The sequence below is a fragment of the Haemaphysalis longicornis genome, unplaced genomic scaffold (genome assembly GCF_048455015.1).
Source record: "Haemaphysalis longicornis isolate Haplotype H1 unplaced genomic scaffold, Haemaphysalis longicornis Haplotype H1 scaffold_13, whole genome shotgun sequence".
Taxonomy (NCBI): Eukaryota; Metazoa; Arthropoda; class Arachnida; order Ixodida; family Ixodidae; genus Haemaphysalis; species Haemaphysalis longicornis.
The window spans coordinates 72,129,829-72,154,772 of NW_027526233.1; the positions used below are offsets into that span (position 1 = coordinate 72,129,829).

At 46.3% G+C, this 24,944-nt stretch overlaps 1 protein-coding gene across 3 annotated transcripts in view; it reads left to right on the forward strand.

Moving 5' to 3' along the window:
- Positions 1 to 24,944, forward strand: part of LOC144164341 (5'-nucleotidase domain-containing protein 1-like) — a 40,532-nt gene that overhangs the window by 1,755 nt on the left and 13,833 nt on the right. The window contains exons 1-3 of one of the 3 annotated variants that reach the window (XM_077694848.1): positions 3,135 to 3,280; positions 3,416 to 3,734; positions 9,319 to 9,462. In XM_077694848.1, the coding sequence (XP_077550974.1) occupies positions 3,258 to 3,280; positions 3,416 to 3,734; positions 9,319 to 9,462 (486 nt within the window). In that variant the 5' untranslated portion in view covers positions 3,135 to 3,257. Of the gene's footprint in view, positions 1 to 3,134; positions 3,735 to 9,318; positions 9,463 to 24,944 lie in introns of those variants that run through there. The other 2 variants (XM_077694849.1, XM_077694846.1) reach the window with 2 other exon arrangements.

Sequence of the window (24,944 nt, forward strand, 5' to 3'; positions counted from 1 at the left end):
TGTAGATGCGACGCCTAGGGGGTCCACGTTGCAGCGTTGGACAGCGGAGGAACGGCGCTGGAACGATGGAGCGGAGCGGCGCAGGCACCGCGTTTTATAGCGCGCATAACGTTGAGGGGACTGCGTAAGCCGGTCCCAGTCGATGACGACGTTGGCGTACTTGTAAAGCGGCGTGGACTCTAGGTGTTTGAGCCAAGCGTGGATGTTGCTTCGCCGGAGAACGGCACACCGGTTATATGCGCAGCGCGCCCGGAGGAGAGGAAACCGCGGAAGAGAGAGTACTGCCCATGCGCCGGCCCCAGCGCGTCTGCCGCGGCTATGACGCAACACAATCCACTTTAATCCAATCCAAGCCAAGCCAATCTAAGCCAATCGAATCCAATCCAATGCCCTTCGCGAGAGAGTGTTCGCTATCGGAGAGGAGAGGGGGTGAGCGGCGGAGAGCGCAGCTGGCGCGGCGAGGAGAATGGGGGAGGGGCGGACAACGCCGACAACGAATGGACAACGACGACGACGACGACGCCGGAGGGACAAGGCGAGTGAATGAGATGCTCTGCATCTAAAAGGCGAAAAAAATTTCCAGGCTTGCGCGTGGCCATACGCCACAGGAAGAGCTCCCGCCTTCGTCGTCGTGTAGCGACCGGCGCGCCACGGAACCGCCACGCCGAAAATGACGACGATGAATCTGTCAAGCCATCCCTTCACAACCCATACGTGGAGACGGCCTCCGCGACCAGCTGACGGAGAAGCGGAGGTCCGCCGAGGCGAGGACGCGCTACAAGAGGATTTTCTCTACGTACGCGGTTGCGCCGTCCGAAGACGGCGACGAAAGGGCTGACGACGATTGCTACCGAAGAAACCGCTGTACATACTTTAATGGTCTTTGCTTTACAGTGCCGTTCAAAATGGCTTTGCACTGCTGGGGTCCAGCTGCTAAACCTACACCGCCAACACCACGTTGAATACCACTTATCCACTGTCCGTCTATGGATTGGATTCGATTGGATTGGATCGGGGTTTTATTTCAAAACAATTTTGCTACTCGTGTCGAAAAGTTTTCATTAGTGTTTGTTTGGTATGTTTTTTTAAGAACTTTATCTTGAATTGCTGATTGTAATATCAAAATTAATTGCCTCATAAATATACATTTGTAAAGGTTGAAGTTCTGAACATTTCTGAAGGTTTCAAATTAAGGGTGAGAGAGAGAATTAAATTTCAGCCAATTGTTGTCGTAATTGAACACTATCCAAATACTATCCAAAATGGCTACCCGATTGGGTCATCATGTTGGAGCAGTATAGTATTAACTTTATAGTTGGAGCCAATGGGTCCAATTGGGCCAACTGGCCATCCTAATCGCTCCAATAGGTCCAAATGGGCCATTGGGTTTCCATTTGGACCCATTGAGATTCCATTTGGACCCATTGGGTGGCAAATTGGACCAATTGGTCGGCCAATGGTTTTTTTCGGCTGGGTTACCTCTTTCCTGGGATTTAGTCGACTCCCAGCTCCGCTGTTTCTCCAGCCTTGCGCAACTCGTGCAAGCTGCGCCATTTTTGTTTCTCAGGTGTCACAACTCGCACCAAGCAACGCATGCAACTGCCAACTAAACCTTAACCACCATTCGTGAAAAGCACAGAAAGTTTGCAGCCTAATACAAGCAAAAACCGAGAACCCATGCCATTGGAAATTTCAACGGCGAACAAAATAAAACAATTAACAGAAGCAACTACTTGAGAGAGAGAGAGAGAGAGAGAGAGAGAGAGAGAGAGAGAGAGAGAGAGAGAGAGAGAGAGAGAGAGAGAGAGAGAGAGAGAGAGAGACTGCTACCACTTGCAGTTTAACTTTCAGTTGGTAGCCTTGAAGACCACGTGGCCCTGTCGTCATGTTGATGCCTGTAATTGAGTAGCAGAGGAGGTTTCATTATCAACGTATGCTATCACTCAGACCATACCGTACCCACCGAGATATCCACGGAGCGCGGCCGTCAGGGGTATATCCAGAATTTAATTTTTTTTTTTTTTTGGGGGGGGGGGGGGCTCCCGAATTTCTCCTGGGGGAGGGGGGTGTTGGGGGTTGGTTGGGGAGGTGGGTATAAATCCCTGGGTAGGGTGCTCGTACGCTGTGGAAGCTCGATTCTTTTCCGCTGAGGCTAGACTCAGCAGGCATTTCTAGCCCCTCAAAGTTGTCTGTACTGCGCCCTCACCTAGTGTGGGAATTTTAATCGCTTTTTTTTTTCTTGAGATTTCCGATTTTGCGACTCTAGCTGGTGGCAGAAATCCCTCACAAAAAGTCATTATTTTTTTTATAAAATGCGCTCTGGTTTCAATCTACAAATGTCCGTCCCTTTTGCAACAAACCAGAAACATTTCACCACTTTCTTTTGACCACGCCACAGCTTTTTTTCAAGGTGACGCGAGTATCTAGTACATGGCTTCACTTCTTAATCTTCCGTTATCCTCTCCCTTATTTGTTTTTCAACGGGTTTTGGTCCGCGCCAATTTTTGTATTGCAGCGAATGGCCGCTTGATAATTACTATGAAGATAGTGCCCTCATCAGCAAGTGTGCTAGAAAGAGGGGGGGGGGGGTGGCCAGTGATAAAACGTTAACTGTGGTCTAGTTGGAGGTGATAAAGTAAGTTTAACGAAAATAAAAGAGAAAATTGATATTAAAGAGGTTACGGCCTAGTTATTGGTGACCAGTATTACCTTCTAAATACGAGCTCCCTCACTTTCAAGTAACCCGTTGCTTATGATAATTACAAATAAATGTAGCACAATAACACCCAGCATGTAAACATTTACTATGGGACTGCGAAAGGATACAGTGGGAATTAATAACCCACAGTAGGCGACAGCGCGACAAGGAGCTACACCGCACTTCAAGAATATCAGGCAAACACAAGGCGAGCGCGGCTTCGTCGGTTAAAAAAAAAAAGTTCCGTGAAAAAATGCGTTATTGCATTGTCATTTGTGTAGTTGACCAGCGTAACCTTCGCTGTACATTTTGCAAAAACATAGATACAACAGTTTGAGACACAACAAACCTCGCATAGCGCAAGGCAGCTCATCCCGAACTTTTCGAGAGCGCAACCACAGACTCTACGCGCGCAACATCCGAAACCGAAACTGAAAACACGAACTTTTTTCTGACGCGGATGTCGTGCGATGCGCGCCGTGCGCGGTTTGTTTTCTTTTCATTCCAGCCTCCAGCTTCCGCAGCTTCCGACCTCGTGTAAAAGGAGTCCGGAGTCGTCATGGTGCCTCCGGATCAACGCATGTACGACCCTCAAATTGCGCTGGCGCACCACGTTCGGGCTTAATTGACACCCATGATCGCTACTTTAATCGCCGGTGCTCGTCGAGCGGCGTGTCGGCGCGGTAGTAACCCGACGTTGGCAACTACTTGCCGCAGGTCGACGGGTCCTGTCACTAATGGGTCCATGTCGAGCAGCTTCTTCTGCCTGGCCGACTACGACGCCGTGGGCTTCGACCTGGACAACACGCTGGCCCGCTACCGCCTGCCCGAGCTGTTCGACCTCATCCACGCCAGCGTGGCCGACCATCCGGCCGTGCGAAGGCACCGGCCTGAAGGAAGCGCCTTGCCGGGCGCCCGGGGCTTCTCGCAGAAGGGTCTTCTCGTCGACAAAAAGCGCGGCCTGCTCGTCAAGTTCGACGCCGAAGGGAAAGTGGACCGCGCATTCCGGGGTTTCACCCGCTTGTCTGAGGCCGAGGTGAGGTTCTGTACCTGTACTTGTGTTGTCAATGAAAACGGCACGATCGTTCTCAGCAGTTGACTTATTAAGTACAGTCGGAAACGAATTACTTCTCCCAGTCGAACGTGCACGTGTGTGAAAACCGGGTGTACTCGAGTCAGAGTTTTGACCGGTTAGGTTGGGAAAAACGCATGACGAGCTGCTCTCACCGCGACTTGCGAAGCGGACATTGTGGCTCGAAAAGTTGCGAGGGTGGGCGCAGATTTTTTACACCTACAGGATCCTCAGAGCTTTGGCCGGTTAGGTTGGGAGAAACGCATGACGAGCTGCTCTCACCGCGACTTGCGAAGCGGACATTGTGGCTCGAAAAGTTGCGAGGGTGGGCGCAGATTTTTTACACCTACAGGATCCTCAGAGTTTTGGCCGGTTAGGTTGGGAGAAACGCATGACGAGCTGCTCTCACCGCGACTTGCGAAGCGGACATTGTGGCTCGAAAAGTTGCCAGGGTGGTCGTTCATTTTTGACGCCTACAAGATCCCTACCGTAAAAATACTTCAACGTACTATTGTTTAAATGTTTTCAAGTACTAAATTGATGATACAATCAGCTGTGGCGTTGCAGCTGTTTCAATTTTTGTAGGACTCGCATTTCTTGCAAACTTCCCAAATTAACGCAACGCTGTTAACCGACTTCGATGTTGTGAGTGCGTGTGTGTCCGCAATATCCGCAACAGTTAAAGCACGTACTACTTGGTTGGTGCCACGTACCTTTTTGAACGCATTTTTCAGCGCTTATAAGGGCATGTGTATTGTTAATTAGGAGGGAATCGTGCCCTGCCGGCTTTGAAAATGGAGTGACTGCATATTCACATGTTTAACGCACTGCTTGAATGCAGTTGGCATGATGGCTGTAGGTTTGGTGTCTCCTCGCGGCAATAGACCTTATCCACTACCTCTATTACTACTCTATTACTACCATTACTTTTGGTTGGTCGTTGTTATCGTAGGTACCGTTTCTGACGGATGCAGTAGGGATGCCGGGCTTAATGCCAACTAGATACTGGTTGTCATTCGGGGATCGCTGAAGAAGTGCTAAGTCGTAGTTCGGTCGGCCGTAGGTATATGTAACTATATGAATGTTGCCGTACGCGTATTTGGGTCAAGTTATTTGATACAGTTTCTGGCGTTAGCTGAAGTTGTCAACTTCTGTGCGATTAGTCAGCGGAGACGAGTATTGCTGCTTCCGTCAAATTGTGCTTGGAAACCTCAATCACACGCTTGGGAAAGCGGGATTGAGTTCGAGCGGGATTGCAGTATTACGGATTTTGTGCTTTTCACTCGTCCATTGTCATTTATCCTACTGCATTGATTCGTGCGGTTGGACTTACACTACATACCTCGAACCTTTACGAAAATTGCAGAAGCACTCATTAAGAATAACAATGCATTCAAGCCATGATCACCCCAGCGCACCCCTGTTTAGCAAACTGCAAGTCTTACCAATGGACAGTTTACGTCAACAGAAAACAGCCATTGCCATTAATCATGTAAGGTGTAACCACCCTGTTCATTCGTCCATTCTGTGCTCCTCATCCCGCCCTAACAGGAATTCTGTTGCTGGTAACTTCAACCTACCTTCCACCAATAACGTATATGGAGATCGACGATTAGAGTTCATCAGTACTGAAATCTGGAGCAGTTTGCTCCAGGGTATAAAATCGGCTGTCAACTTTCCCCTTAATTAAAATCCGGAAATGTTTCCTTGCCCTCTTTAATGAGTCTCCGTGACCAGCAGTGGCTCCCCAAAAAGTAACAGAATCGTTAAACTCTTGACTACAAATCACTACGTCCAGCGAAAGTTGACTGTGAAGCCATTATTAGTCATTGCCTTTCTTTTGTTTGTGTATACAAATTGCATATTTCTGTTATCCCACCCAAGTTTGAGTGTGTGAATATATATGTTTATAAAATTCCCTAATCTTATTTTCTGTATTTGCAACGTTTTTGCATCTTGTATTCTGTATCCTGTTACAATGCCTTGTATCACAACATTGGACCCCGTACTAGCCTTTGACTATGGGTCCAAGCAGTTTTTGTGAGCTATCATGTTGGAATTCGAAATAAAGTGAAATGAAATGGAATGAAATGAAATGAAAGTGCCCGTGTGACAGGGTTATAATAGCTGAGCTAGAATGAGAATGAAAGACATGATGCACACAAGAGTTGAAGTTACACTTTAATTAGCCAAAATACTAGACACATGCAAGAAGAGCAGCATGCACAGAACAAAATCTACGAGTCAATTTTTAGTGGTATATCATCTGCATTAAAGTGGCCATGAAGATGAAATAATGTTTTTCAGTTTGAAAGGTCTAGCCTTTGGTAAGTGTTTCACCCCAAGCACCAAAGATGTTTTTGTTAACTGAAAAAATGGAAGGAACATTGAAAAACTTTCAGATCTTCCGCCCCAGTCATGTAGTATGGGTTGCCACTAAAAACACAGCCTTGAGTGTGTTAACTATCCACTGGCATTCCAGTGAGACAATGGAATGAAACTAAAGGCCTCCCTACAATTGCCCAGTGATGTGTCTTGCTAGTGACTTCAGTTGGCAGCTTCAGTTACCTCTTGTGTGACATGGTCGGCACATTTCCTGACAACAGCTATTTCTTTTGGAAAAAGGCGTGTGCATACGTGAAGCCATAGACAGTTGACAAGCCATTCCAGATGTTCTGTTGCATTTGGTACATTGTGAGATCGTCGGGTTGAAAGTAATTTTTTCACGAAATCGTTTATCAGAAGAAAACAAATAGTGGGAAAGCAATTTGAAAGTGGAGAGACGTCTCGTTTTGAGTGAGTGCGGCTTTCCTGGACTGTTTTCAAAAGGCCCATGAAGCCAAAATAAAGGTTTGGTTCGCTCGAAACACCATGTTGGCCCAGTAACATTTACGTCAGCTACATATTATACGATTGTCCAACAACTAAGCTAAATATGAAGGGATACAAATGTGGCGACTCCCCCAGCCACTTTGCGGTGATTTCGTTTTTTACGTCACAGAATCTTTTTATGCGATTGGCAAGAAATATAACTGTGCGATTGTAGTGGTCCATCTCACTCCATTCGATTGTATCACTTGAATGGTAGCGCTAAGTTATGTTTTAAGAGTTTCCTGTATTGCATCACTGTTGACATGCAGTGCTACACTTGAAAGTCTGAGTTTCTCAGTGTGTGTTGCATTTTCTCGGGTTACGAAATGTTTTTTTGTGGCTTGAATGAAGCAGAGTGAAACACCAAAAGCTAGTTTTTTTTTAGATTAAACGAGGTTGTAGGTCACTTCATAGAGCCCTCTTTAAATGAAAAAGAAAATATAGAAACAAAGTTAGTATTTGAGCAAGTTCTTAATAGGTAATGAATATCTCACTTTAATGAGTAAGCAGTGGTTTTGCTTAATCGTTTTTAAGCGTAGGTACAAAGAGAGATATGAAGAAAGGTACACAGCTAAAGCAACAGCCACGGGAAAAATTGTGGACTGGGCTGAGTAGAAATGCGACACGTTGTCTGCCTTATAACGTACAGTTGACGGGGAGCGGACAGCTGTGCCTGCGAGCCTGTGCGTTGAGGATTGTTCTCTGAAAGCCATGCCACATGCACAGTCCCTGTTTTTTAGCGACAGTGACAGAAGTTGTTTTGCAGTTCTGCTGTCGTGAGGTCAAGGGAACCGTTTGCAAGCTTTGGATTGTGACACGGGATGAAATAGGCACACGGGACAAAGGCTAGGCGTCCGGTGTTTCGAGAGAGAGAGAAAGAGAGAGACAGAGAGAGAGAGAGAGAGCATAATAAATTTCCTTGTCAAACTAAATTCGAAGAATTAAAAAAAAAATGGATGTTCCCTGTGTGACCTTATGCAAGCTAACAATACCCCACCCCTTCAGCTACAAAGAAAGAAATTCTGCCACAATTTTCTCATGGATCTCATTAATAACCAGCTAGCCATTGACATCACCCTGTATTTTAACCCTTTAATGACTTGGCGAACGCACCACCACCACACTCAATTCCTAACAGCTTGTTTCGCTAGAACTGATTCATTTAAGTTCTCTTTTTTCACTCGCACAATAGCTTATTGCAATTCCCTAACAGGACCCATATGTCATCTGCAGTGACGTTTGTCGTTTGGATTTCAGTGTGCTTGCATTCCCATTGTATTCCTTGCTTTGATCGCTATGTAAATACCGACCCTGCATAGACCGTCAGTGGTCTGCAATGTGTAATAAATGAAATAAAATAACTAAATTATTTCTAATAATTTCTCGTGGAAAGTGATGAATAAAAATGAAAGCTGAAAGACTGCAGGGGTATCACCGCAAATGACGACGGTATCAATATCCAATATCTATTGTCTCATGTAGGAGTGGTCGTGGAGACAGGTGCTATGTTCACCACCCCCTTCGAAACATGGCCACCCGCTAATTTTATAATCACATCGTCAGCTGTCATCATTTGTTCAACCTTTAAAGGCCCCAATGGGGTATTACATAAGGTGGAGGGAAGGGGGGCGGGCTAGATTCATCGTAGTACGTAGTGACACAAAAAGAAATACGGTTTAATAGCTGTATAGTTCATCAGATAATTTACACAACAGAATTGATAAGAAAAGAGAAAAAAAAACGGTTTCCGGCCAACATGCAAATATGTGACAACAAATAGAAAGCAGGTTGATATGAAATAGTGTGAAAAAAGGCAACCAGATGAGGAGTGACCAGAACTAGTGACTGTGTTGGGTTATTTTTTCACGGTAACTTTGCTTGTGTACGAACAGACCAGCGCTACAGCAGGTCTTGCTTGATTAAGATACCTGTTAAAGTAAAAAAAAAAAAAGTAACCAAGATCTTACTTTAAGGTGTAACAGGGTAATAATGCACGCCCAGTGTTGTGTATTTGAGGTGTACGAACGCACGAAATAAGAACTTGGTGAGTAAAACACAAATGTTAAGAGTTAGTACACGTCATCAGTAGTGATGGTTAATGTCCGCCTTTGCTTAGCCGAAAAAACAGGTAGGATTCCTGGCAGCAGCTTTTCAGATTTCCGATGGAGGTGAAAAGCGAAAACACCCGTGTGGTCGCAATTTTCGTGCACGTTAAGGGTCTCCCGGAGGTCTGAGTTAATCTGGAGCCCTCCATAATCTGGAGCCCTCCACTACGGCGGGCCTAGGTGCAGCCTTGGCATGTTGAGCCCCCATAACTGCAGAGCTCGTTTCAACTGGTGGTGTCATATGTACACATAGTTATACCAAACCAAATGAATTTTGTTTGTTCTATGACACGTGGCCTCATTGGTGTGAAGGGCCAATAGACTACTATAAATATAAACAATAATATATTTATACTGTATTATATGATTATAACAGATAGAAACAAATAAGGAAAGAAACTAAAAGAAGCCCTCAAATTAGTGCTATGCCCTGGGGTGCACATTTAAGCCTCGATGTAGCGAACTTTGTGAGATGCCTGTATGAGTGAAGTTTTTACCTGTCACTAGAATGGCACACCCACATCTTTTTTTACTACTGCTATGCGCACACAACCTGCCGTCTGTTGCCCCAGGTGAAGGCGTTGGACGGGGAGTATGGCGGGCTGACCTTCCAGAGCGACCTGCGACCCTCCAAGGAGTGGTTCAACTTTGCCGACTACTTCACCGCCCCCACGCAGGTCATCTACGCTGACATGGTGGCAAGGGCAGACCCCAAGGTAAAGCACCTGGGAATCGATTGATTGATTTGACTGGCTGATTTGTGAGCCGTCAGGTGTGAACGGGCTGATGCCGTGGCAGTACCTTTCAGTTTTATATGCACTTGAATCGTTGCTGAAGGTTGCAATTTTGGACGTTTGGGAATTGGATGCAAATTAGGTCCTCGTTTTTTGGGGTTTCCTGACTGTACTGAAATGTAGGGCTGCATTGAAAGTTGCAAGTAGAGAAGAAATAGAGTTTAATGCTGGTTTCGAGCCATTCTGGCTTTATTTCTGTTGGTGAGGAAGTAATACCTATACATATCATGGTGTCAAATGCGAAAAAATAGAAAAAAGCATTGAAAACAGGGGTGGCATTTCTGAATACCCTTACAAGCATCACTAAGACAAGTTGTTGGATGAGTCATGACTGAAAGGTGCTCTAGATTACAAGTAAGAATGATGTTAGTGGGCTGTTTTCACCTGGCTGGTGTGACGATACCTTCTGATCAAGTTTGAAACATGCACTTTTGCTTTGGAAAATCTGCACAGGCATACGCACTCAAAGGTCGCGTTGGAAAAACTGTTCATAGGCATTCAGTGGCAGAAAAGGAAGTTTTAAAATTGTGAAACGATTTCCGGATATTCTTTTTATTGCTGTGCAATCAGGATCGCTTCCAGGATTTGTGCAATCAGGACAGTTTTTTTTTCTTCCTACTGATAATGCTGTTGTATTGCAAAAGCACTGTTCTGCGAGGAGGAGGAGGAGGAGGAATAAACTTTATTTCTATATTCATTTTTGTAGTAGTGGCAATGGGGGGGTCTTCTCACTCCTGAAGTCCCTGAGCGGTCGCGGCCAGATGGGCCCTTTCAACCAGCCGAAGCTGATCGCCGGGTTCCAGGCTGGCTAGCATGCCTTCCCACTGCTCATGGTTGGGGAAGGGAATAGGGGGTAGGGATGGTGTGTGGGAGCACGCCCAAATCATATGGTAGAGCGTGCAGGGTTGGGGACAGTACTTGCAGGTGGCGGAGTAGGAGGTGGGATGAATGGCGTGGAGGAGGGTGCCGTGCGGGTAGGTGTTGGTTTGAAGGCGGCGGCGGTAGGTGGTGGCTTCTTCCTTAGTCAACTTGTCGTGGGGTGGGGGAAAAATGCGGCGTTCGAGGTGGTAATGTTCGAGGATGTCTTTGAATTTTGGAGGTACAGAATGGTGGACTTCCGACGGTGATGCTGGAGTGTTGGAGGGTAGATATGCACGCGGGCGGCAGCATGAGCCGCCTCATTCCCCTCCAGAGACTCATGTCCGGGGTCCAGCGAATGTAGAGGTAAGGAGGGTTAGGGATGGACTGTAGGATGCGGAGGGCTAAGGGAGCTATGTGACCGGCGGCGTAATGGCGACATGCAGCTTGCAAATCTGTGACTGTGGTGATGATGTCTTGAGATGTAGTGGCTGCGAGGGCTATTGAGATTTCTTCTGCAGTTGTGGAGTCGTTGCGAATTACCGTTGCGGAAGTCAATTCAATTCCTCGGTGGTCTACTGTTGAAATTGCGAAGGCTGGTTTATCGGCATATTTGGCGGCGTCAACGTAGCGGGTGTCTCGTGGCTTGACTTGAAGCATCTTGCCAAGCATTCGAATCCGGGCTTGTCGGCGACCCTAGTTATGAAGGGGGTGCATATTCTTGGGTATTGGAGTGACGGAGATGCAATCGCGTAGTTCCAGAGGGATGCGTTGGCGGGGGTGATGGGTGGCAGGTGGTTGGTAGCCGAGGCGACGGAGGAGACGACAGCCAGTGTGTGAGAGCTTGAGCCGTTCGATCTGGTTGACATGATGTGGCTCTCGAAGTTCGTCCCAGTTATTATGAAGTCCCATCTGTAGTAATTTAGCAGTTGAAGTTGTCGGCGGCAGCCCTAGTGCTAATTTATAGGCTTGCCGGATGATTGTCGAGTTTTTGTATTTCACTATTTTTGAGAGCCAAATATGAAGTTCCGTATGTGATGCGGCTAATTAGGAGGGCTTGAATTAGGCGCACGAGGTCATTTTCTTTCAGTACTTGTCGATGATTAGCAATGCGTTTGATGAGGTACGTGATTTGTAATAGCATTCCTTGTAATTTATGAATAGTAGAAATGCCTGCGCCGTCTGATTGGATAGTAAGTCCCAGAACACGAATTGTAGGGGTGGTTAGGATCGGAGCACAATGTAGGCTTAATTGTGGGTCTGGGAGAGGTTGTCGTTTACGGCCTTGCGTGTGTTTTTGGAGGACGAGAAGGGCAGATTTTTCTGGTGCACAATTGAGGCCGCGGGCTTTAAGGTAGTTGTCGGTGGTGTTAATGGCTTCTTGGAGGGCGTCTTGCTGTTCCCCAATCGAACCCCCTGTGGTCCAAATAGTTAGATCGTCTGCATAAAGTGCGTGTTGTATGTGTGGAATTTGTTGTAGAAGTGGCGGAAGTTGTGGCAGGGCAAGATTAAAGAGGAGTGGGGAAATGACTGACCCCTGGGGTGTACCACGCGGTCATGCACGAAAGGAGACGGATCGGATGGGGCCGTGGTTGAGGTTGGCTGTGCGATCGGTAAGAAAATTTTGTATGTAATTGTATGTACGTGTGCCGCAGTTAGTTAATTGGAGTCCTTCGAGTATAGCCTGATGTGATACATTGTCAAAGTCTCCTTTAATATCCAGAGCTGCGGAAAAAAAAAAAATTGCTGTTGTGGGAACTTTTCATGTAGGGTGGCGAGCTGCCCAGTTTTTGACCGGCCCGACCGATTTTTTAGACAGCGGACTGGTTGCCGGTCCGTATCTGAAGCCGGCCGTCATTGGCTGGTTTCTTGGTCATTGTGCCGTGATTATTATTGTTTTGGCATTTTATAAGCATCAATTCAGCAACTAAGACGATAAATATGTGTTGACAAGCTGCATAAAGACACCTGATCAAAGAAAATACTTCTTTTAGTTTGTATTTCCAGGAAATCATGTTCAGATTTCCTTTTCAGAAAATCTGTCACTTTCTGCACAAACTTTGTTGATTTCTCTCTAGGAAAGCGCTACAATAACCGGCATTGCATATCAAAAAAAGAAACATGACGTCTGTTTCTCAACACAAATTCAACCTTCTATATACCACCGCCCCCCCCCCCCCCAACCCATGAGGGCTTTTTTTTTTTCTTTTTCGGGAAAGGTGGGAACCTTATTTTCATGGCTTAAGCTGGCTTGTATAAATGTCACTCAGTGTAAACATCAGTTATTATCGGGATTTACAATGGAAATGGAAAGTTCTAATTGTAAGATGTATTGATATTTCCTTGATTAAAGCTACAGTGCTGTCTACAAAAGCCAGTTCTGTTCAAAGAGGCTGAGAGGCACACCTTGAATGGGTAGCTCACAGTGAGCCAATTTTTATGTCTCTTCGAATTAACAAAATTTTTACACCTAGCTAACAAAAGCTATGAGCGCATGTTTCAAGTTTGGTAAATTGTTTTTCTACCATCGGTCGATAGCGAGGCAAACGCTAAAAGCTATGGCCTGAAAGAGGGCCTCTTGTTTTTTATTAAGATGCCAAGTCTAGCCCCCTTAACCCTTTGAGGGTCTCATTTTTTCGCCAAATGCGACCCCCCAGGGTCGATTTTTTTTCTTGCTGTGTTAAATTTTTTGGGTGAGTCTATTTCGAGAAAAAAATTATAGTAATTTTTTTTGCGGTGACCATAAAGTGACAAAAAAATATTTTATGTTGTTACATATATGTGGTTTTATTCATGAGTAACAAGAAAAATTCTAAATAAAAATGAGAGAGTAACAAGCCTGCACCTTTTGAGTGAATCAAAATCAAATAGACATCAGTTTCGCGGGCGCAAAAAGTGGGAAGTGCCCAGAGGACGACACCAAAACCAGCCACGGCCGCGCTCAGCCGGATGCAGGAGCGATAGACGGCGCACCGCTCATAAAATACAAAAAAAAAGGAGAAAAGAGCCTCATCAGTTTCGCAGGCGATCTTGGTCTGTGGCAGGCGCAAGAAGCGAGAGGCGCCCGGTGGGTGATACCCAGCGCGCCCCCTCGTTAGCGGATGCACAAGCGATAGCCGGCGCGCCGCTGAAGTAAATCATAAAAAAAAAATAAAACGAGCCATCGGCGCAAGAGAAAAATTTTACGCATTTCCGAAGTGTGGCAGCACATGCCAAGCAAGAGAAGTTGGCGAAAAAGGCGCGCTTTTTAAAGGAGCCATGAAGAGAAAATGCAAGTTGGTTTTATTCAAAAGATTTCGTGTTTTATAGTGCCCCCAGCGCTTGTCCGGACACAAACGGTGCTTTATTCACTGAGAAATTAAACAATTTAGGTTAAAATTTTGATTTTCCCGCTCAATCGTGCATTTTCGTGGTCCCAAATGACATCACAGGAACCGACCGCTCTGCAGCCTAGAGTACCTTCATGCACGCATCCGCCGCACAGGGTACAGACACGTATACTCTGGCGCCGCCATTTTCGGTTGCTCGCTCGCCGCCGAAGCAAGTCATTGTGTCAAAACCGCGCTAAAATTATCGCCGCAACGCGGTTTACTGAAGAAGTTTGAATCATATTGTCTGTTTCGCGTTGCTAGGTCTCGTGGGAAACGAAAAGAATAACGCGTTGAGCCCGTTGGCCCAATTGCGGCGGCACGGGACCGTTCAGAGGTTGTCTCCACCCTGTACAGCGGTGTTGGTTTGTTCCCGCGTTTCTTTACGTTCTGTAACCTAGATGGCGCCACCATACCGTGGCAAGCGTTTGGTTTGTTTTTGCCCGCATTTAAACCTGGCTTGTTTTTGTTCTGGGAGAAAATATTCGTTCCCTGAAACAGTGCTCGCTCGACAAATGGGGTCACGTAAGACACCGTTGCTTGCGTCAATCGGCCAGTGTCGTCTGAGACCACCCCAAGCCCCGTAGTGCTGTGCAGCTAAACCAAAGCATGCTGTGCGCAGTACGAACAGCAGAACGCATCAGTTTCTATGTTTACATGTGCTTTCATAACTTCCACTGTTTGTCCCATCATTCTTATTGCTTTGTAAAGAATGTGCCCTAAATTTAAGCGAAAATCGCTCGTTCGTCTAGTTTGTAAGCTCTACCTAATTTGCGTCTGCTTCTGCCAGCCTCCGCCAATCGCAGAGCTTAGCTCATGTGACATCATAGGTTCTGTTGCGGGAAATGAGCTGGTGGGTTGCATGACCATTCCCGTTTTTCCTAATTATGTAGCTTATTTGAGCGAAGTTTACGTTAAAAGTGGTGTCAGTATGATTCTAACGAGACAATCTTTTGAATGAACCAAACTTGTGTTTTCTCTTCATGGCTCCTTTAAAGATACAAGCAATGCCGTACATGTACGTCATTGACCATTTGGAAAGTGTTTGTCGATGCTGTACATGTACGGCCGTGACCCTCAAGAGGGTTAAAATAATATCTGTGTAACGGGTTAAGTGGTGAACTACTATTCTTTGTGCAGTATTGCATCCCTGGCAGGTGGGGCTGGAGGCCTTTTTACTTATTAGAATACAAGATGTGTGACACAGATTGCACAAATGGCAGCCGTTGTTTGGAGAGATCCCAGGTGGCCAAATTAATGCAGAGCCCTCCACTACAGTGCCTTTCATAACCCAGGTGTGGCTTCAGCGTGCTGAACAGCCAGAAATTTCAAACTTTTGCATTGTTTCCAAGCAGCTGTGGACTGGAGGGGTGATTTTAGTGAGATGTGACTCGGCTGAGTTCTTGCTTCTCACTAGAGGTTCCCTTTGGCAGTTTCGCAGAGGTGCCTACTTTGTTTGCATGTGTGCGAATTGTTTTTGAACGTGGACTAGTGCAAGGCAGTGACAAAAACAGCGAAGACAGGAGAGAGACCAACGTGGCAGCACTGTGTGCGCTCTCTGTGTTTCCCTTGTGTTCTTTCCTTGCTTGGTGCGTGTAATGCCGCTTTTACCTGCGCGTCGGGCATGCATACTGGAGAGTAAGTTGGACGTTGCCTGCACTTTGTTTTTGTAGTTAGTCACAATGACTGAGCTGTAAAACAAAATGAGAAGGTAATTACTTTTCAATGAATTCTTACCCTGGTTTCTTTATGGGTGAGTTTCACGTGTGGTGGAGGATGTGTTTTGTGAGCTTGGTCGTGGCTCATATTGAGTGGAAGAAGCTGGGGTTTGAGAATTTAAAGAGACGTTTAATTAACTGAGAAAACTGGGATTACATATATATGGTACCAAGATAGAGGACCACACAAAGAAAACGTCTCACGCGCTGCTCAGGCGTGGGGCGACCCTCTCAGCGAAGTGCACGTACACGTGAGAGAGTGAAAACTTGAACATAAACACTCGCGTTGCGTCTCGCGTCGCCTTATGTTCTCAGGCATAACACACTTGAGTCAGGGGCGCATTCGTTCTCTTGCGGAGCTCGGGTGTTCACGGCGCGGCCGTGGCAGTAAATTGCGTTTTTCTGCGCGTCTTCGGGCCGCAGCTTCGCTGGTGTCGAGTGGCTAAGCGCCCTGTGGCTGACCGTTTTCGTTTCTCGGCGGAGAGAATTCTTCGAATAGTCAGAGCCGTGTGGTGGAAGATGTGTTCTATGGAATAGATGGTGGCGTTGCACTGCACATGCATTGGCCTTCTGCTGGTGGCTGGAGGGTGCGGACTGTCACATGGACATGTGCATTGACAAGAGGAGGAGGAAGACGAAAATGTGGAGGAGTGGGAGGGGAGGAAAAGAGAGAGAGAGAGAGAGAGCTTTAATGCTCACAATTTACGTCCAAACAAGGGCATGCGTGGGCATACGGCAATGAAAGCGCCATCTGCCTAAGACAAAAGTTGTGCACTTTAACTCTTTCGTTACCGCGGGAAAATTGACCGATTTTTAGGGGTCCAAGAAAACATTTTTTTTCCTGATAAAAACATTCGTTAGGCACTAATTACAGGAACACAAAATGCAGATTATTTAACGGCCTTTCCAATAACACCAGTTTTTTTAATGTTTTCATATATCATAGTTGCGAAAAGAAATATCAAAATCAAATTTTTTGTCAAAATGTCAAAAATAAAATGATAAAAAAGGAGTTATGTATAACAAACCACTAGTAGTAGAAAAAAATTAGAATATACATTTTGTAGGGAAACATTTCAAAAACACGCCCTAGAAAAAATGTCGACGTGTGCGGAACAGTTCTTCAGATATTAAAAGAATGTTAGCATGCGTGGTGCTCGTGTCATGCGGTGAAGCCCAACCTCCATTTCAAAATGTGCTATTTCGAGTGGTTTTCTGCAAGAGATCTGGGGGTTTGACATTATCAGAGGCACCAATTTGCCCCCACGTAACGTAAAAACATCTTCTCAATGACTGACTTTGCATTTACAGCGAGCACAATATTTGGGACAAGCACGCGATGCGGCAAAAAACATGCATGAAGTTGAAAACGGAACGCCGTGGTTGATGCTTGTTGACGTTCACGGTCAGTTATCTCTCAAAACATAAAGCTGAGCTTTATTATCATCTTCCTACTCGCAGTTGTAGCCTTGCTTGCAGGAATTAGATGCGATGCACTCGAATCGTGCCCTCCAAACTTTGGCCGAGTAGCAGTTGCGCGATAAAAAAGATCAGCACAACGAGCCTCCTCTATTGTAGCGCCACCTAACATTTTTCAAATGAAACAGTACAAAAACTTATCGGAGCGACTTCATCCGAATAGACAGTTCAACTAAGCAGCAACACTAGATTCCCGGAGATACTCTCATATGGAAACGAAACTGGAAGGCGAACAGCTGGCAGTGTAAGGCCGGTTTGAAGCGCTGTCCTCGATGGAACATATATCTGGCGACTGGGTGGGACCTTTTGACTTGCATCTGAAGTTCTTATCACAGAAATCGGGTTAGGGTTCAGTGAAATCAGGAGCAGCATGCTTTGTTCGAGGATCAGCCACGGACGCTTGAAGGCGCCATGGCAGGTAGCCTTGAAGTTGGGTAACTGCGTAGTAGCGCTAAATATGAATTACGCGATGCAGAAACGCAACCGAAACTGTTGTAAACTGTTCGCGAATGGTCCCGTGGTAAGTAGAACTACCACACAACTAAGAACAACGTGTGCAAAGGCAATAAAACTGCCTAAAAATCATAAAGTAGCTTTGCAAGCAGGCACTGCTTGACATTTTCAGCTGATTTCTGGGATTATTACTGTCAGAGTGCAAAGGTGACAATTGAAAATCGTTTGCTGGTTCATCATTCATGCCCTGATAACAAAAAACAAATGCTGACGCGGAGTAAGTACAAGTGACACACATTCTTATTTCGTAGCAGTGACGCGCGATGGCCCCGCCCCTTTTCCACACCCAGGTGATTCAAACGCGTGTCAAAAATCATGTTTTCTTTGCAAAAATGAAAACTGATTTTGAAAGGCCATTTTCTGATCTAACTCCAAACAGCTTTACTTGTTCGAGCAACGCCTGGAACGCTATGAAAAGGTGTTCAAAAGTGTCATTCAAATTGAACGATTTTGAATAGGCGCGGTAACGAAAGAGTTAAGAGTTTCAGTCATAACGCTGCACGTAGGTTTGCAGTAGACTCTCCCAGGAAGGACTAGGGGATGGATAGTGTGGCGAGACACAAGCCTAGCTGTAGGCATCACACAGACTAGTGGCGTATGTTGGTGTCGGCACACAGTGTCATGGAGGGTTGGGAGATGTGCATAGTTTTGGTAGGCTTCTCATGAATTGGATATATCGTTGAACCTCATTGTAGCGAACACTGATATAGCGAATTATTGGCTGTGGTGAAGTAAATACAAACTTAAGGTTGGTTGTGCTTCATTTCAGTGACACTTGGTCGTTTTATAATCAAACCAAAAACTGTGAGAGCTGCATGATATTGGCTGCAACAAAGAAATATTTTGCTGATGCGAGGCTCAAAACACAAAAGTTAGCCTTAAAAAAAGCAATATGAAAAAAGAAGAAATATAACAAATGGATTGGTTTTAATCATGCGAAAAAATTACAAAGTCTCGTCTTTCAGTCACATTTGGTTGGTTGCATTTCACGTTCATGTGTTCTGGTCCATTTTGGTTTGATACGTCGCAAGGAGGCAGGTAAGAATTACCTTGTTTTTACAGTGCATTCAAACGCAAAAATAATGTGTTTTTGTATCTATGATTTTTGCTCAAGCAAGATTGCAGATTTCTTAGAGCTGGTTTTTACCTTACTGTCACAACGAATATCGCATATAACAAAGTAATTTACTGCGCTGATACTGCTTTGGTATAACAAGGTTCAACTGTATACAGTACCTATTCTGTTGTCAAAGGCTGAGTGCTGATGACAACTGTTATACTAGCACAATTTTCCACTTTTGCCGTTGTGTACTGTGGGTGATTTTTTGCCCCAATTTTAATGCTATGCTTTGACCTCATGTGGGGCAAATTCTGATGTCTGGTACTACCCTCATGGCCTGTCAAAGTGCATTTGAGTCGTTACATTTGGGGGACTTTTTTCATCTTTGATTAATTCAGACATAAAGATGCTTTGTATCGTGGGGACTTCCTGATTAATTTGTTTTTCGAGTAGCACCAAAGTGACGGGACCTTTGCATTTGTTTGTGCGTGGAAACTCAGCAATGATAGCCCGTTTACCATGTAGACAAAATACAGCTTTTTTCAGTTTGAATGAACTAGCGTTTCTAAGCTCACACAGCTCCATTGCAGCTACAAAAACACGTTTTCAGCCGAAAAAGTACAAGAAATATTGAAAAACTTCGAAATTTCGCGGCACAGTGACGCAGTGTGGGCAGGTGTGGTGTAATTTGGCAGCACTACAAAACGTTGTTATAACATTGTTATAACCGAACTGCATGTTTTTTGTTTGCGTGGTATGATCAAATGTCATGTTTCTTTGTGGTGGCCTGGGTTGGCAGCTGCCAATCACGGAAACAAGATCACGTGACATCATATGGAAATCAGTGAAAAACAGGCTGTGGAGTTGCCACTGCTTCATCTTTTTTCCCTTATATCTCCGTAGTTCGCGATAAAACTGAGGTCATTGTTATTGGGACAGAGCAGTACTTTCAGTGAACGAAACCCGTGTTTTATCTTTCATCATCATCATCATCAGCTTATCTACGCCCACTGCAGGGCAAAGGCCTCTCCCATTATTCTCCAATTACTTCGGTCCTGTGCCAACTGTGACCAATTTATCCTCGCAAACTTCTTGATCTCATCTGCCTACCTAACTTTCTGCCGCCCCCTGCAATGCTTGCCTTCTCTGGGGATCCACTCTGTTACCCTTAATGACCAACGGTTATCTTGCCTTCGCATTACATGCCCCACCCACATCCATTTCTTCTTCTTAATTTCTACTAATATGTCCTTGACACGCGTTTGTTCCCTGACCCACTTCACTCCCTTCTGGTCCCTTAATGTTACACCTATCATTTTCCGCTCCATTGCCCTCTGAGTCGTTCTCAATTTGAATTGAACCCTCTTAGTGAGCCTCCAAGTTTCTGCCCTGCAGGTGAGTACCGGTAAGATGCAGCTGTCATACACTTTCTTCTTGAGGGACAATGGTAGGCGGCCATTCATTATCAGAGAATGTCTGCCGAATGCACTCCACCCCATTCTGATCCTTCTAATTATCTCTGCCTCATGGTTGGGATCCGGGGTCACTACTTCTATCTTTATCATTATCTGTATGGCCCCTTTAATGGGTTGGCCCAACAGTGACCTTGATGTGTGGTGGCCGGTTGGTTTTTCGTTGGAATTTCGTGGCCGTGACGGGCAGTTCTGATTTTTGTACAGTGCATGTGAGTCTCCGTGCCCTTGTGTATTGTTGAGGGACAGGCAGAGCTGCTTGCAGCACATCTTGTATTCATAAGTCTCGCTCTCAATCTAAGTTCTTTGCTCAGTTTCCTAAACATTCACTGGAGGGTTGACCTAGACATCGGTTTATGGTTGCTTGTTGCTAATCCGTGCCCATCATGCCTGGGCGGTTTTGTGCGGGCGGAGCTTTGTGACCTGGACCTTTCTCCTCTGTTTGGAAGTCGTCGGAGTGGTGGACCCCATTCTGCCTTGGTTGGTGTGTTGGCCAGCAGTTACATTGGCTTCTGAGGTTTTTGGTTGTTTGTGGTGGTTCCAGTAGCGTTAATGCAGCTTGCATTTCAACAGCAGAACTGTTTAATTTAATTAAGGTAGAGCTTGGTCCAGTGGCGTTCGCAAAAAAAAAATACTAAGAAGAAATACCAAGCGCTTGAGGAGCACCAGGCGTCGTCGTATGGGCCTGTGCCATGTGAGGAGCTCCTGCCTTTGTTGACGTCTCCTTCAAAGTGGTGGAACCGCGGCGCACAGGTCACTGCAGGACTTTCCTTCGTAGAGTCGGAGACCATTGTAAGGCTCTTGGGGCAGTTTTGGTCGGTTGAGCTTGGGAATTCTGGGGTGGGGTCCTTTAGCCCTTTGATGTCCAAAACTTTGTTATTTTGCCTAAGCGTGTGAGAAGTTTTTTATGATCTAAAAAGACCTCTCACATCACAAATATGAAGTCAGAAAAAAATTTGGTTCATTAGGACGGACACTAGGACACACTGGACACTGGGAAACACTGGGCAGTGGCTACCCATATATCACTTGAACAAGAAAGCTACCTTCATGAGCATGATTTATGGTTTGAAGTGAAGAGAATAAGGTAAAGTTTGTGTTGCTATCATTTGTAATAACAACCGAATTGCACAATTTCGCTTGCCTGTCGCTAGCCCTTTGAGCCACCTAGGCTCGATGCCAGTTGACACGCGTAAACAATATTTTTTTTAGCACATGAAAGAACGTGCTGCTCTCTCTTCTCTTTAATTTTTGAAGATCCGGTATCCTTTGTCTGTCAATAGATGGTGTTAAAATGTTGAAAAAACCATGAAGTGCGAGAGAAAAAAAAATATTGTTTCAGTTGTTGCTCCTTAACAATACCGGGCCTCAGAGGGTTAGACGGGGAAGCCCTGGCTGGTTCAGAGGCAGGCGACGTAAGCGGGCTTGACCATTAAGGGGGCAGGCTGTTCTTAGAGCTTTTTTTTTATTTCATTTACTAACCAATTTCAATGAAACTGCAAAGCATTACGGAGTTCTTTGTGCTCATTTCAAAGTTGCAATTAGATTTTAGATGCGACTGCATCTCATTCACTCGCCTTGTCCCTCCATACGGCGTTGTTGTTGTCCGTCCACACCCCTCCCCCCTCCCCCATTCGCCTCGCCGCGCGAGCTGCGCTCTCCGCCGCTCACCCCCTCTCCTCTCTGATAGCGAACACTCTCTCGCGAGGGGCATTGGATTGGCTTGGATTGGATTAGATTTGAATTGGAGTGGATTAAAGTGGATTGTGCTGGATTGTGTTGCGTCATAGCCGCGCCACGTTGCATCATAGCCGCGGCAGAGGGTTCACGGCACGTTTCACGCGATGCGAGAATGAACCTAACGGAAACAACAACGGAACCCCCTATGCGTCGCATCTGCACAGGGGTTCCCGCGAGGGGAGGTGGGAGAAATTTTTTATTGCAAGATGAATATTTTTGTAGATAATACACGATTAATTGCCATTATCTTGGGTCACAATTAGAAAATAACCTCTCCATACGCAATGGCGATTACCCCGTGGCTAGGCAGACAAATGACTAAAAAGATGCAACGTTAGAAGAACTTTTTTGATTGACCTATTTTTGGTCATTTTACTACACACTGAAAGGGGTCCTGAAATGCCTTCTGCCGATGCATGGATGTACATGTAACCAAATAAAGCAATGTACTAGCAATCTCCTCCTGCAAGAATTTTGTTAAAGCGATGAGTATTAGCTGAGAAATCGTAAATCAAAAACCGCGAATTATCGTCGCGCCGTATTTCCTCCTCCTTTCAACTGTTTCTTCGCTGTTGGCCTCCCCTCCCATGATGCTCCGCTCCTCAGCGGTGACGTACTTCCGCTATTGCGCTCCCACAGACTGCCGTCTGCTACGGGCCAGCTGTTTCGGCTTTTTCATCTCTGTAGACACCATGGACACAGGCTGGAAAAGCGAACGAATGACCTGGCCGCATGTGTGCGGCCTGGCCTCGCCCTTTCGCGGTGTACGTAGCTGTAGTTGGTATCGGCGGCGAACTCGCAGCCGCGTGGGGAGAATCGTGCGCTCGTTCCCTTTGGTGCACCGCGCACTGTTTATCCAAAAAGCGCGGTCTCAGATGTGGCCCCGCTGGTGCCGGGTGTTATTTTGCGGTGGTTGTAATTCCTACTACCGGCGGCATGTGAAAAAAGACATTTTCAACCGACACAGAACCCGTGCACAAAACGCGCCGGATCGGATCGCTTTATCAGCGGCGATGAACGTGAAGGCGAAGAGCAAACCAACGCTGCACTCGATCAGCGAGAACCCGTGTTCTGACAAGCTGCACCCATGTGTTGCATTCAACACTGACGGGAAAGCGTTTGTTTGCACTTGTTTGGATAGTCGTAAAATGTCCAAACACTCCGGCACTCCGCTAGCAGATCAGCCGGCGAGACATTTCGGAAAACATTTGACAGATGGCGCCGTATGCATTAGTGTGTCGCTACGCCAAACTGATGAGACGCTCTACTAAAACTCCCATCGCGGTGTCACGTAGCGGGACGCAAACATTTAGCGTTTAGCGTATGCAAAGGCCACAAACGCTGTACTAAAACTCTATTAGCAGCAAAATAGCGTGCGTATGTGAAACCGCTTGCGTTTACAAAGCTGCACACCGAGCGCGTACGTTTCAAACCTAGTGACATCGTTTAAATACACTGGCAAGCACAGTGTAACGTAGTCAGATATCAACCGTATGCTCAAGCGACAAGCAAGAGCTTGTTTTATGTGGGGCGGAGATTGCGCATAAAGGCCCGTTCGCACTTGCGACGAAAGATAGTGAGAGCGGCAGGAATTCCGTCGCTTTGTCGCGCGACGATCGTTTTTGTCGAATGGTCGGGACAAATTTTGGTTGCGCGACAGAATTCCCGTCGCTTTCGCTCGCTTTCGTCGCAAGCGGGAATGGAAAGTTCTGCCGCTGCCGTCTGCTACGCAGCTCGGAGGTAACCGCGCGATCTGCTCGGGCCGGATGAACGCGCACACTCCCGCACGGCAGCGCCCCAAGCGGCAGACGGCCGCGTACATCGCTCCCGGCGCCCGCCTGGAGCCCGCCCTCGGCACACTAGCCAGTATATTTCGGGCACTATAATGGAGGAAAGATTTTTTGCTTCCGATGAACCTAGTTCTTTGCCCCTGTGTTTTTAAATACGTGAAGTGGTTAGCACGTCGTCCTCACGCAACTCTGTATCGTCGTAGCATCGCTGATTGTCCGAACGAAGCTTGCAGCTAAGCCAATGCAGCGACCGAAGCTGTGTGTGTGTGTGTGTGCATCGCCTCCTGTGTGTTGTGGACGCGTTCGTTTCGCGATGAAATGCGACATTGTACTTCTGCGGGTGGATAGTGCTCCCCATGGTCTGGATTATCTTTCTCGAACGACGTACCACTCAACCTCGCATGGGGTATGTGCAGTGTGCCTGGCTAAAAGCCTTCTCGCTTGCGCGCCAGAGTTGTGACTTGCTGCTCGTCCCCGCAAACCGGGTGTGAGGTGAGTGCCGAATTTACGACGGGCAGGAGGAGGCAACTCATCGTCTGTCAATCGCGGTTCAGACTTGCAACGCATGTTGTGACGTTGCGTTCGTTCGAAACGCATCTCTGGATTGTTTTGAAGTTGAATAAAATGTACGCGTCAAACCCGGGCATTCGGCTCAGGGCGTTCTCTGCGATTGCACCAAAGAAGTGCTACGGGACTTTCTTTATGGTACGTACTCACGTAAGATAAAATCCACGTCGTGTTATGGCCCTGTTGCATTCAATACAAACGGTTAAGCGTTTGTTTACTCTTGTTTCGTTTGTCGTAAAATGTCAAAGCACTCCGGCACTCCGCTGGCAGATCAGCCGGCGAGCCGACGCTGAGCAGACGACTCATCTCTTTGCCGGAAGTGCGTGAAAAAGCCGCCCAATAGCAGGATGTCTAGCTCATGACGAACATCTGGGAATCGATGATGTAGACATGTGAAGATGGCGGCGTCCAAAAACACGAAGGAAAGGGTGAGAAAAAAGCGACACACTTTGCAACAAAAGTGTGAGCTTTCCGCTGCGCGTAAAAGAGTAATACTTGGCACAGGTGACGTTGGCGACCCAATCTAGCGATTGCGCTAGTTCATTTAGTGTGCTCAAAATGCCTTTCAGGGCCCCTTGAACTTCACTCCTCACGCGCTCTACCAGAAATGGCTCACAGGCGGTGTCAATTCAACACAATAATAATTTTCCAAATCCTCCACTTGAAAAATATGTTTCCAACATTGTATTCTCCGCACATTTAAGTATCAGAAGTAACAAAAAAAATTACGGTTGTACCTGCTCTGGGTGCAGAGATATCCGAGGGCGAAATGCTAGCTTCGCATTGCAAGAAAAGTGTCGTTTCACCATCGAACTTTGCGCGAAGTGAGCTGTAGAGTG